The sequence below is a fragment of the Vicia villosa genome, linkage group LG3, assembly GCF_029867415.1.
Source record: "Vicia villosa cultivar HV-30 ecotype Madison, WI linkage group LG3, Vvil1.0, whole genome shotgun sequence".
NCBI lineage: Eukaryota > Viridiplantae > Streptophyta > Magnoliopsida > Fabales > Fabaceae > Vicia > Vicia villosa.
In genome coordinates this window covers 34,268,865-34,282,003 of record NC_081182.1, presented here as the reverse complement: position 1 = coordinate 34,282,003, position 13,139 = coordinate 34,268,865, and the positions used below count along the sequence as shown (strand labels likewise).

The 13,139-nt window shown below is 37.3% G+C and overlaps 1 protein-coding gene across 1 annotated transcript; it reads right to left on the bottom strand.

The window, feature by feature from the left end:
• Positions 1–251: 251 nt before the first annotated feature.
• LOC131660942 (serine/threonine-protein kinase CTR1-like) lies at positions 252–7,169 on the bottom strand. Its single transcript, XM_058930310.1, has 15 exons — positions 5,954–7,169; positions 5,508–5,806; positions 5,273–5,417; positions 4,938–5,053; positions 4,621–4,832; positions 3,605–4,108; positions 3,466–3,506; positions 2,655–2,723; positions 2,035–2,135; positions 1,850–1,934; positions 1,676–1,774; positions 1,520–1,588; positions 849–980; positions 657–751; positions 252–513 (listed from the first exon to the last, which is right to left on the bottom strand). The coding sequence occupies exons 1-15, from the start codon at positions 6,659–6,661 to the stop codon at positions 408–410; spliced, it is 2,781 nt and encodes a 926-aa protein (XP_058786293.1). The 5' UTR covers positions 6,662–7,169; the 3' UTR covers positions 252–407.
• Positions 7,170–13,139: the final 5,970 nt, after the last annotated feature.

Below are 13,139 nucleotides of genomic sequence, written 5' to 3'. Positions count from 1 at the left end.
CAGTAGCAATGGAGCTGTCATTTAGGCGGAATGAATATGTTGTTAAATGAGGAGACCAAGACCAGTGATGCTGTGGACGTTTTGGAATGTGTTGATGATACATATATTGGGGTGATCGGATCTTATAATTTTTTAACCCATCGTGACATTAATTTTACTTCTAGAATATCATTTTCAAAATCATTTTTGTGCAGCACTTTCCAAATGATCACATTGCAATGTTTCAAAACAAATTTATTTAGGAAACGATGTTACAAAACATATATACATCCTCCAATATTTTAGACTTCAAGCTATCCACAAAAGAGCACGAGGTCAGGAGCTTATTTTACAAATCATGTTCAGATGCTGGGAACCCCATAAGATACAGGCAGCAGCCATTAATTTACATAAACAATTGCAAACAATTATGGGTTGTGCATATCACCCATTTTTATCATCTCTGTTGGAGACCTCAGCAGCTTCTTTAGGGTAACAATTATGCCACCAAAAGATGGGCGCTGAGCAGGGTCACTGCCAAGTAAACAAAACAATGCTTATAAAACCATAAAAAAACAATAGTTGACCAAGCAAAATAACATGAAGCATGCTGATCTGCTTAGGGTCAAACATGTTGACAAATTTCCAAAATTTAAATTGGCAATGCTATGACTTACTCAGCCCAACAAGATTCCATGAGGGAGGCAAATACTGGGGAGATGTTTGGAGGGATAGCAAGCTTCCTATTCTGGAAAGCAACAGCTCCAACCACCTGAGATTTCACATGATGATTATTACTTTTCAAATTCAATTGGTTTCATTATGTCACGCAGTTGTATAAAATATGCAAGTTCACATGTATTGTTTACCTGGGGAGGGCTAAGTCCACTCCATGGTTGTTGCATGGTCACAAGCTCCCACAGGATAACTCCAAAACTGTATACATCTGATTTCTCATCTGAAGGTTCTCCGCGAAGAAATTCTGGGGCCATCCACTCAGGCTAAAAATAGATATAAAGAGTTACAAATTTATTGAAAGTGAGGTTTCATGATGTAAAAGTTCAACAGGTGAAATATTGAAAAATGACCAATTTCACAATTAAAAGGAATTTGCCTCTATCTGTATGCTAACATGCAAAATCTACCAAATCCAATTACAGGATAGTAAGTTGAATGTTCCCTTCATGCAATCCTAGAAATGCATATACTTCTCATACAAAAAACTTACCAACATCAAATGATTAACATCCTCGGTACTACAATCATTCATATAGCAGAAACAAAATTGTATCATTGGTCTTAAGACAATATTGGAAGTCAAAGGCTAAGAAGAAGAAACAGTCATTTTTTCTTAATGAATCAAGATGTATTGGCAAATAGCCACCCCAGTTCGATTGTTGAACTCTCTCACACTTGAGAGTGCTTCTCAAAGAAAGAAGAAAAGAGAAAATAAGTGGACAATTCACAAGTTAAATTTATAGAGCTGTAACTACATGAAGCTGGTATGATTACGCTAATGAATAGAGTCAAGAGTCTTAACTGTTCCGGCAACAGATTTTGAGGGTATGAAAGTGTTTGCCTTAAATCTGGACAACCCAAAATCACAAACCTGAGCATGAATTGAAAAAAGAAATCACCTACATGTACAAAATTTAATGAAATCTTATAATAAACTGCTAAATCAGTTTCATTCCACCTTCACAGTCCAATTTTTGTCCACTAACAAGTTTGGGGATTTGAGATCCCAGTGCACGATTGGAGGTTTAAGACAATGGAGATAATTGATTCCTTTAGCCTGCAATTGGAAAAACGCTCTATCATGTACAAGATAAATATTTAGCTTAATAAATTAACAATATCTGACACAAACCACATCCAAAGCCATTCGTAATCTTCTCCTACTATCCAGAACTTCACCAGATGCTGGCCTATGTATCAGGCGGTATAAACTACCCCTGTTACAAATGTACTAGGAAACAACAGTAAGACATTCACGTCTTCATGCAAGAATGTGCAATAACATGATCAAAAATATAATTAAGTTGATTGTTTTACCTTGGCAAATACTCTGTCACTATTGATAGATTGGGGCGTGTTGTAACTGCACCCATGAAGAGCACCACATTTGGATGGCGAACACGTTTCATTATTGCAACCTAAATCAATGCAAATAACAACTTGAATATAACTAGCTTTTTTCCCCTACTTAATTGAGAGGAAAATAAAAGGACCTTTTAAGAACAAATTTAAAATCTTATATCATTATGATTCAAATTAGTATTAAAGAAAAGTAGCACACATGTTTTCAAGCATCTTTTTTTTTTTGGTAACAGTACAGGTTTCGAGAATGATAGTACACCGCAAGATCGCTAATCTTGCTCCATAAACTATGCAATGTTGTGATTGTTTCCAAATAATAGTAAAAGTATTTAAAAGTACTTTTCATGAAAGAGGCAAAGGGAATAAGACATTGTAACTGTGCAAGACACTAGACCAAGGGAATATATATATAGTGCTGAAGATAGCTAACTATCAGCTCAGATGTGTTGCCTTTGGTAGTATATTTTTGTGTGAACCCACCAGTCTCCTCTTACCGGAATATAATCCAAATTACAGGCAAATACAAGAAAGAGGAACTTAAATATGTTTATGTCATGAATGCAATCAATACATGCCTCTCTTAGAAACTCCTTTAAGTGATCATCATGAAAATCCTGATCTGTTAAAACCTTGACTGCAACATCCTGCAATTTATAGAGAAAATAAATTATACAAAACAGATATATACATAGATATACTTACAGGGGCACACACACACACAAAAACATATAGGGTGGTGATTTACTTGTTCCATGATAATATTCAAGGGTTTGGTTTGATCAATGAAATTCAATATGAACAAAGAGCTATTAAGAGGAGTAACTATGACGAGTTACTTCTAGAGTGTGTGAATCTCCACACATACAGACTGTGGCCAAAGAATGCATTATAGATTTGACACAAGACATGTTGATAGTTAGCTATAATATAATCAATTAGTCTTGGAGGCAAACTGCCACTCATCTTTTTTTCTGAAGCAAAAGTTAAAGTGAAGAAAAATACATACAGATTGTGGCATTCACCATAAGACATATTGACAGTTAACTATAATATAATCAACTTGGCTTGGAGGCTAAATGCCATTCATCTTTTTTCTTAAGCAAAAAGTTAAAGTGAAGCAAAAAATAAAGGCCCAGACATCCCAACTAGGTTAGCATCCCGGCACCCACACCCAAACTGTTTAACTCTATGAAAATATTATTAAAATAAAAAGAAAAAAGAAAGCTTGGGGGACTAGGCCAAAACCCATCAAATTGCAATCAAACAAACAAAGCAAGTGTGCAGGCCGCAGTATGAAGATATTAAAAATCCACGTTCATATACTCGAATGTGCTTATTCTACGAACAAACTCGGCACGACAAAAATAAGAGTGTACTATCACTTACTGATCCATGCCATTCAGCACGATGCACAGTTCCAAATGAGCCTGCAAAGTTAAAAGGAAAGGAGCATTATTTAGTCATCTAATGAGACAACAAGTCTGCTATACCAAAATTATGTGAATTCCAGAAGCAGAAAACTTACCAGCCCCAACACGTTCTTTAATGCGTAAATCATCCCATGATATCTCAAGCCAGTCCATTGCCAATGATGGTTCGAGATTCACATATCTTGGAATACTCCCAGCAGATACATAGTCTTGGTTTTCAATTTTATCGTCTAGCTGCTTCAGTTCTGATTGGCATGAGGAACTAAGTATACATTGCTTGAAAGTACTTTTTACCACAGAACATCCGGTTACGATGATTTCATTGCTCGAATTTTCTTCTAACACAACTGCCTCTTCACTAAGCCTTGGATATTCATGTAATGATGTTCCGGTGGGAGGAAAAACTTTAGAAACATCCTCGTGAATGGTAGGCAAAATTGCACCTAGAACTGCACATTCCTCATCATTCTCTTTTAAACCAAAAGGAATTAGAAGTGGTTTGGTTCCTTCACAGGATTGATCAGCTGAAGCACAGATGGAGCCCTGGTGAACTTTCAACAATTCCGCTTCTTTAACTGGTTGATCATTCTGTCTACAACCTGCAGATCATTGAATAATGGCTAAGACCATCTTTAAACTAGAATGTTTCTCTGAGATATACTAAAACAGAACTAAGAGAGCATAGGTTACCCTGTCCTGAAAGGGTTAAAATCTAAAATGTAAATCAAAACATGCTCCAAAATCTAGAGAAGGAAGGGAAAATTTTAAGCAGCTTCAAATATATTTACCAAGAAACGTTGGTATTTGGGCTAGAGGTAGGAAAAACAATTTCTGCAGTGAGGGCGGAAAAAAAGACAACACAGTGGTTGTGTGCACGAGCATCATTTGAACAATTAATTGATGTAGTATATTTTTAGACTGTATAATACAATCGATACATAAGTAATACATGGCAAAATTTAGAATCTACTGCGATTAATTTTGTGTGCGATGTATCCCGAAGGTCCAAGAATATAACTGTGGCTTCACAGATTCTTTCTTTGTACTTGAAACTGAAATACTTGTAAAAATTTGAAAATCAACACTTAAGGTATATAAGTAAAGAACATACCTGAATAAGGATTTGTTTCAGGATTACAAGAACTTCGGTTGAAATTAATAGGTGGTTGAGAACTTGTTTCATCATCTTTATAGGGTGATTGTAATTCCTTAAAATGAGAAATTTGAAACGGTGAAGGAATCGAAGAAACATATGCTCCGTTAATGGAGGAATCTGGGCCGTGGACATTTCCAGGTTCCCCAACTAGGTCGACAACATATTCCCTGTAAAATAACAAAACCAGAACCAGAACAAAGGAAAATATGAGGTGAATAACAATTATATGTACATCAAGTTATTAGTGGCATCTATAACAAAATTTTGCAAACCTCGAGAGCTGCTTGTCATCTTTAATCTTGACTAGGCAAGAGGATCTGTGATCTGAAGCACAATACTTGCAACCACGAGCTATGCGACAAGGCAAACCTATGTAATCAGCCAATCTCTGCATTCAAAAAACCAAGCAATTTAGTGAATAACTAATTCGTAACAAGCTTTTCCACAAACATTAATGCATTGTTATGTTACAAAACTCAGAGCAAAATGAACCCAAAGAAACCCTCATTGTGCATAGTTAATAATAATATCCTTGTGCGACTAGCAAAATAATAAAATTTTGTTTGACAATAACTCAGTAAACTAACACATTAATACAATAGTTAACCTTGAAGAGAATTGCTCGATGCCTACAAAGCCCAGAAGATAGACTGCCAATGGGAACCACAAAACAATTGTGAAAATTCTTCAGCCTCTTACTAACCAACCTCCACCTTTTGTGGAGATCTCCTTGCTCAATTGGGAATATACCCCTTCAATAATCAATAATATATACATTCAGAATAACAACAAAATAATAAGGAAAAATATAGAGTTCATATTTAAAAGTACTAAATATATACCCCATATATATGGCAACAAGTTTTCCAAGCTGTTCAACAAACACCAGTGTGTTCTCGGAAGAACAATACAACTCCTGAGCTTTATCATGAAGCATCTTCAAGCGAGGATCCAGGTGCCCATCGACCAGCACCACCTCCATAGACGTCTCGCTTGGTTCAACCGCTTTAAGCGCCAATAAAGTAGGTATCTTCTTACCTTCCTCCTCATCATTGCATATCACCCATAGATACGGATTCATCCCCAATATGTTGTAAAAACCATCACTTATCTTGTCCGTGTATGACAAGCACCCACTCACCTAACAATCCAAAAACAAGAAACTTAAATAAATATGATGGAATTGTAATCGCAACTACATTTTCGACCGCATCATTTTAACCGTTTCATAACCACAATGAAATATAGTTAACAAATGAAATGGTGACACTTTTGTTAAGTTTTGTACCCAAAGACGATAAGAAACAGATTCAGCATCCCAAGTTTCAGTGCCATGAGTAAGAACAGGTTCCGTTACGAGACTTGCCAAGCAAGTTACCCTCTTTGCTAACTTAAGCTGCAAGATATAGCTTTCGTTACACTCCTTAGCCAACGCCTCTTTGTTTTGATCTTCATCCTTCTGTCTCTTCGCCGTGGTGGTGGTAATGGTGGAGACTTGAGACAACGGTGTTTCCTCCTTAATGTCACTGGAAAACAAGCTCCCTGCATAACTACTATCACTTGATAGCCTCGGAAGCGAAACCTGCCGATCAAAATTCCGGTCGATCGCAGTGTCTTTCTCCTGGTGATGAAGAAGAAAATCGTGATCATGATCGTCATCGGAGATCGATGAGCGGCGGCGGAGATGGTGATTCTGGTAACCGGAGTGATTTCTTTTCTTGTCAATAAACCAGTCGCAGAAAGCCGCTATCTGCTTTTGCTTAATTCGGAGCTTGTCGGAGTTAGAGTGTTTGCCGGAGGAGAAAACGACGTCGTGTTTATTTGACGGAGGAGTAGACGGCGAAAGTTGGTTACTGGTTTGAACGTCGCTTTCAGTTACAGATTTTAGTGAATTGACGATTTTGTCCTTTTCGTGATCTAATAGCTTTTTAGATGATTCATCGAATCCTCGCTCTGGAAAATGACGCGGGAAAATGTAAGTTGCTCTATGAGGCATTTTCAGTCACGAGCCTCTTGTGCTAAGCAGTCACGTGCAAAGAAATAAACGGTTAACTGTTTTTTCCGTCTTGGCAGTCACAGACACCGTTAATCCTTCTACTTCGTCTTTCTTTCGTCGGTGCAAATTGTTGATCTAATTATGAATTGATGATGTAGTTGGAAATTGCATTCTGCTATGTGTAATTTGAGTGAAGCAATGAGTAACTTAGAAAACAAAGCGATTCTGCACCTGGAATGAAGTTCTTGCGTGGATGCAATGTTGATGCAGTACGATTTGGTTTTCTGTTAGAGGAGGTGTGAAGGTGATGGAGATGTGATTGGTTGTGAGGTTGTGCAATGTAAGCTGCTAAGTTGAGGTTGGAGTATTGCTAAAAAGGCAATAGGTGGTGATGGAAAATAACATACAGTAGGTATGGTAAAGAGAACTGGTGTCACGTGCAATCCCTTGCTATTGGGGCAACACGTCACATTCTTACATTATAAAACCAAAGCTTGTAAGAAGGGGGGTTATTGGTACGGGTAAACTCGCTAATATGAAAACTTAAAGAAAACCAACCTACAAAGTATTTAAGTATTTGAATTTCTTTAGAACATTATTTCCACACTCTTGTGAAAAATTAATAATACTTTAAAATTTAAAAATACACTTTCGAACGCATTTTATATAAGGAATTTATTAACATACCCTATATTTTTTTAACGTATCTGGCAAAAATATATAAATGTTTTTGGTTAATAGAAATTTATTTTCGGAAACACCCTTAGTCAGGCCTTTAATGGGCAAGACTCTATAAAAGGGTAGAGAACTAATCGAAAATGCATTTATCCGTAGTTTGTATTTTCGAAAACACCTCAACTACAGACCATAGTTCAGCCTAAGAAATCTCAGATGTCACGCATAAATAAATCGGAGATGCACTTACGGGGGGCACGTAAGTGCATTTCCGGTTTGTGTTAACACAAATATGTGCGCTGTCTCTTCTCCTTCCTCATTTCAAAAAATGTGTTTTTGAACTAGAAGGTCAAAACTCAAACCCAAAACCCTCTCAAATCCCCATTTTGTGAAAATTATCCCGTTGTACGAAAATCTCATCAGTAATCAACAAGCAACAAACAAACATCGTTGTTTAAGCTTCATCAACCCACAGAAATTAGAAATTGTAAGTTATTTTTTAGCTTTTTTTAGTTAATGTAATTTCACCTAGAAATTGTGTTTTAGGTTAGATAATTCAAGTATTTTTAGTGTTTGCAAGCTTAGAAGTAGGGATAAACGTTTTAGTATAGTTATTTTTACGATTAATGATCTTTTTTAGGTGTTAGTGGTTGAGCTTCGCCATTGACGAAGTATAAAAGTTGCAGGTCCTACCGGAGATAAATATATGGTTTTATTCAGCGTTAACATATAAAATCGGAAATGCATCTTCGATTTTAGTCTGTACGCATTTTTCTGATTTTTTGAACATGAATCTTTTTGGTAACGTTTGTTTCGTACTTCTAAAGGAGTTATGACTGAAAGACCATCTAAGCTGAGACACGCCAGGCTTGCACATGATGCTTTGATTTAGAGGGAAAGGATTCAAGCATCCCAGGCTCTTTATACCTCTGGACAGGTTGTGGCGGATGCGGCTACAAGTTATAGTGTTCACGTTTCTCCGCCTACTTCATCGTCCTCCCGCAGCAGGCGAGGTTCTCCAGGTCATCCCTCCCCGCCTCCATCTATGCTTCACGTATGGTATTTGAGACAAGAAAGACATCACATTTCCAGTCGACACCTGATGCATCCCAGCCACAACCTGCCTTCTAACATGCATTCCAGCCACAACCTGCATCCAAGCCTCAGTCCCAACCACACCTTGCATCTTAGTCTCAGTGGCAGGCGGCACCTGAGGCCCAGGAAGATGAGATTGCACCTGCGAAACCTTTGAGTTTTGAAGAAGGGCCTTCCGATTTATCATTACTGCCTCTATACCCGAACCATTTTTCCACATATTTGGGACGAGGAGGTAAATATTACATTTAACTATTAATTTTTGTAGTGTTTATTTTATTATTAAGTTTTAACTGGTTGAATCAATTTCGTTAAACCATGTATGCAAGAACTGATCTGCTAAAGATCATTAATCATGTGCGGAAGATCACTCGCCTGGTAACTCCCCCTGAGCCATGGTGTAAGGAGTTTTTGCTGCTTTCAGGGTTGAAAGATTTGGCCCTCAGTGGATATACTACAGTTAATCATGGTATGATTAACACTTTTGTTGAGAGATGGCAACATGAGACATCATTGTTCCATCTACCACATGGTGAGATGACGATTACATTGGACGATGTCACGTCTCTGATGCATCTTCCGATAAAATGAGGTTTTTATATAATGAGAGGTCGCCGAAGAAGAGGCGTCGAACTTGTTGGTGGAATACTTAGGAGTTACCCCCGTAAAGTGTTAGGAGTCACCCGTGGTGCTCATGTCAGGCTTAGCTATTTGTAGAAGGTGTTCACGGAAGAGCTACTGTGTACACAACAGGATGATGGTGATCCCGAGTAGGTAGCCTAGCACATAACATGTGCTATGAGATCATACTTGTTGTATCTGGTTGGCACTTCCATTTTTGTGGACACGAGTGCGGCTTACACTAATGTCGTGTATTTGTAGTAATTTGACAACTTTGAGCGGATCCATGAGTGGAACAGGGGGACCGCTTATTTGGTGTACTTGTACCATAAGTTGTCTAAAGGCTGTAAGTGGAAGACGAAGTAAATGACCAGCAACATCACACTCTTGACGGTAACATTTCTTGGTCTTATATTGTATGAGTGTCATTTTGTAAATTATTTCGATTCTGTTACTAACTAATGATTCTTGTTTTTTCATACCTGGATCCTACAACACTTTCCTCACATATCTGGCTGGTAACTTGGTTCGTCTTATAATGAAGAGAAGTTGTGTGCCACTACATTCGACCCGCTCAGAGAGAACCATGCGACAAAGTCGTTTCGGATGTATATTGTTTGGTTGGTGTTTGATGATATACACTTCCAGGCATACATCGACCACCGTGTGACGATTCCATTTGATGATGTTGTGTTGTACTCGAGATGGTTAGCTTGCGGGTCACACAAGACGACTACTTATCTGTTTGAGCGCATCGAGCGTCAGCTCGGGTACATGCAATACATTCCTCATGATCCTACTGTGTTTGCTCCTCCTCTGGTGAAACATAGGTATATGGTTGCCTTTTTTGATGATTATGTTAATCATCTGGTGCCAAATGAGGTCGGAGTACCTTAGCACTAGACGACTGAAGCTGCATGGACGGTTACATCCTAGGTTCATTTTTTAAAGAACCTATATAACTTTTGGTGTTCATTTAGAAATCCCTTCCCTTACACTCTTTATATGTCCACATTTTACCTTCTACAATTTTATTTTTCGCAAATTATTTAGAAAACTCTTCTAAAATGTTTTCAAACTATGATTTTAATCCTAAAAGTTTTTCAAACTCAAGTTTTTCAGAAACACACAATTCACCGATATCTTGTGTGTGAAGTCACATGTTTAACATGAAATATGTAGAAAACCTTTCACGTAACTCTACACAAGAATCAATACTTACTTCAGGAAGACCATTGAACCATAACTGAATCGGCCTGACCAAGGTTAACACAAACATCTTGCACTTGGACACATAAGTGGTACTGAAGCAACTCAATCGGTCATTCACAAGTTGCACATGCTCGTCATGATCTCCTTTTTCGTCATAATTTTCCATCTTGGGTGGCTTCTCCATGAACTTTAGGATCCTGCTCTCCAAGATTCTTACTGACAGCAGATTCTTTATTTGCACCTTTACCGGTTGAGTTTCTATTTGAGTCGGGAAAGAAACGTGACTGCCCCAGTCTCCCCCAGGGCTATGAGGGGGAGTCTGATGTTTCATGCTCTTATGTCAATCCTTCGATTGTGGGACCTCATCTCTCATTGTCCCAAATGATTTCGAGACGATAGTACGAGTCTTATATGAAGCAACTTCTTGGATAATATTTTTGCAAGAAGGAGTGTCGTGAGCGTGTTTTTCCAGGCACTGAAGCCTCGCTTCAAGAGCATGTGAGTTTTGGCGTCGAACAGAGTTAACAGTTGTTCAATAATTTATTAACACCTTGTATGCTAAGGTTCGCATGTAGAGCGTAGATGCTAGGCAAGACTTCAGGTTGTGTAAGCGAAGGTGGATTAGGGGTTTATATCAGAGTAAATTGAATAGACATGGACAAATATGAAGCTCGAACTAGATCTAGATGCAGTGAAACAACCATTTTGGGATCTACGACATTTTGCGATAGAGGAAGAGGTGGTTGATTGATTGTTGTTATAACAATGACAACAACTTCATGCACAACGATGCGTATGGAAGCCTTTGATCCAGCCATCATCGAGAATCATAAGAAATTAATATCTAGAAATCTAAGGAAAAGATTGAAATTTTGCTTGGTTGAATCAATACGCGATGGATCCCCGCATTTGATTGCAAATCCTTTTGCTTCGATGTTCAGATGAGGTTACAAACTGTGATGTTGGAGAGCAAACTTGAATTAGTGGAAATCGCAAGCATTATAAGTCGATTCCCATAGTCGAAAGAAAATTTAAATTATGCTTGATTGAATCAATACGCGATGGATCCTCGCATTTGATTGCAAATCCTTTCGCTCTGACATTCAGAGGAGGTTACAAACTGTGGAGTTGGAGAGCGAACATGAATTAGTGGAAATCATAGGAATTATAAGTCGATTCCCACATACGTATCAATTGTTTTGTGTTGAAGGAGGAGAAAATGAATAATCAAGTATGGATCAATTGACAGTAGGGATGACAAGCAGACCCAAACCCGAGTCAACGGGTGAAAATCCGAATTGACTAGATTTGGGTTTGGGTTCGGGTGCCACCCGAAATTTCAGGTGCGGGTTTGGATAGTGTAAAACCCACACCCAAAACCTGAAATCACACCCGCTTATATATATATATATATAATATTGTGGAAAGTTGTAGGAAAAATGTATTTTATGTATTTTGCTGCGGGTTCGGGTTTGGGTGAAAAAACCTGAACCCAACGGGTGTGGGTGTTATTCTGTCACCCGAACATCATTTGACAAGCACACCCAAACCCGAGTCAACGGGTGAAAATCCGAATTGACTAGATTTGGGTTTGGGTTCGGGTGCCACCCGAAATTTCAGGTGCGGGTTTGGATAGTGTAAAACCCACACCCGAAACCTGAAATCACACCCGCTTATATATATATATATATATATATATTTATATTTATATATATATATATATATATATATATTTATAAATATTTAAATATATAAATATATTTATTTATATATATATATATATAATATTGTGGAAAGTTGTAGGAAAAATGTATTTTATGTATTTTGCTGCGGGCTCGGGTTTGGGTGAAAAAACCTGAACCCAACGGGTGTGGGCGTGGGTGTTATTTTGCCACCCGAACATCATTTGAGTTTGGGTTCGGGTGGTGATTTCGGGTGCAGGTTTGGATAGTGTGAAACCCGCACTCGACTCGACCCATTGTCATCCCTAATTGACAGATCCGAATCTATTAACTTTGATGCATTTGAGCATTTAACCCATAAATTATTGATTTGTCTAAAAACATATGGACTGCTTAACTATATAATCAAATTGAAAATTGGCACAACTATTATGTTCTTGCGAAATTTGATTAAATCTTAATGTTTAAGCAGTGATACAAGGCTCACTATGACTAGGCTTGTTAATCATGTCATCGAAGCTAAAATAATTTCTAATAAAAATACTGGAAATATAATTTATATTCCAAAGATGTTATGTCACATTCACAATCTCTCTAACCATTCAAATTCTTGAGAAAATCGTTTTAACTGTTGTTTCACTTGAATGACAATTATCAAATCTTAAGGTTAATCATTAGACAATGTTACTTTATACTTGCCAAAAGATGTTTTAGTCGTGGAAAACTTTATGTGGCAAATTTTAGAGTTAAGATTAAAGGTCTTAAAATATTAACTCATAACAAGCATAAACAAAGTATGTCCACTACATTTGATATTAATGTTGTATTTAAAGAAGTTTTTCACAACATTTGATAGATAAATATTCAACTATATTTGGGTCTAACTTTTGTTTCCTTATTTTGCAAAATAATGAGTTTTAATCTCATGACCATTTCAATTATTCTTACCGAACCTTTGATTGTATATTCTCTTACCAGACCACTCATTCGAATATCAAATGGTTGAATATAAGACAATATGTTGCAAAGACAATTACTTTTTTTGACACGGGTGTTAATATTTTGAGTCATTTGCCTACGGTCTGTAAGAGAATATTATATCTTAATACACCTATTTAAATTGTTCCATCATTAACACCTATTTAAATTGTTCCATCTTTTACGATAATATTTCATGTGTAATCAAAATTACA

What these genes read in the sequence shown, in the direction of transcription:
- LOC131660942 (XM_058930310.1), bottom strand. Translation starts at nt 6,661, where the DNA reads ATGCCTCATAGAGCAACTTACATTTTCCCGCGTCATTTTCCAGAGCGA. An exon ending in CAAAATCTGTTGCCGGAACA is followed by an intron (nt 981 to 1,519) that starts GTTAAGACTCTT and finishes ATCTATTTTTAG; the next exon opens with CCTGAGTGGATGGCCCCAGA. An exon ending in ATGGAATCTTGTTGGGCTGA is followed by an intron (nt 514 to 656) that starts GTAAGTCATAGC and finishes TTTACTTGGCAG; the next exon opens with TGACCCTGCTCAGCGCCCAT.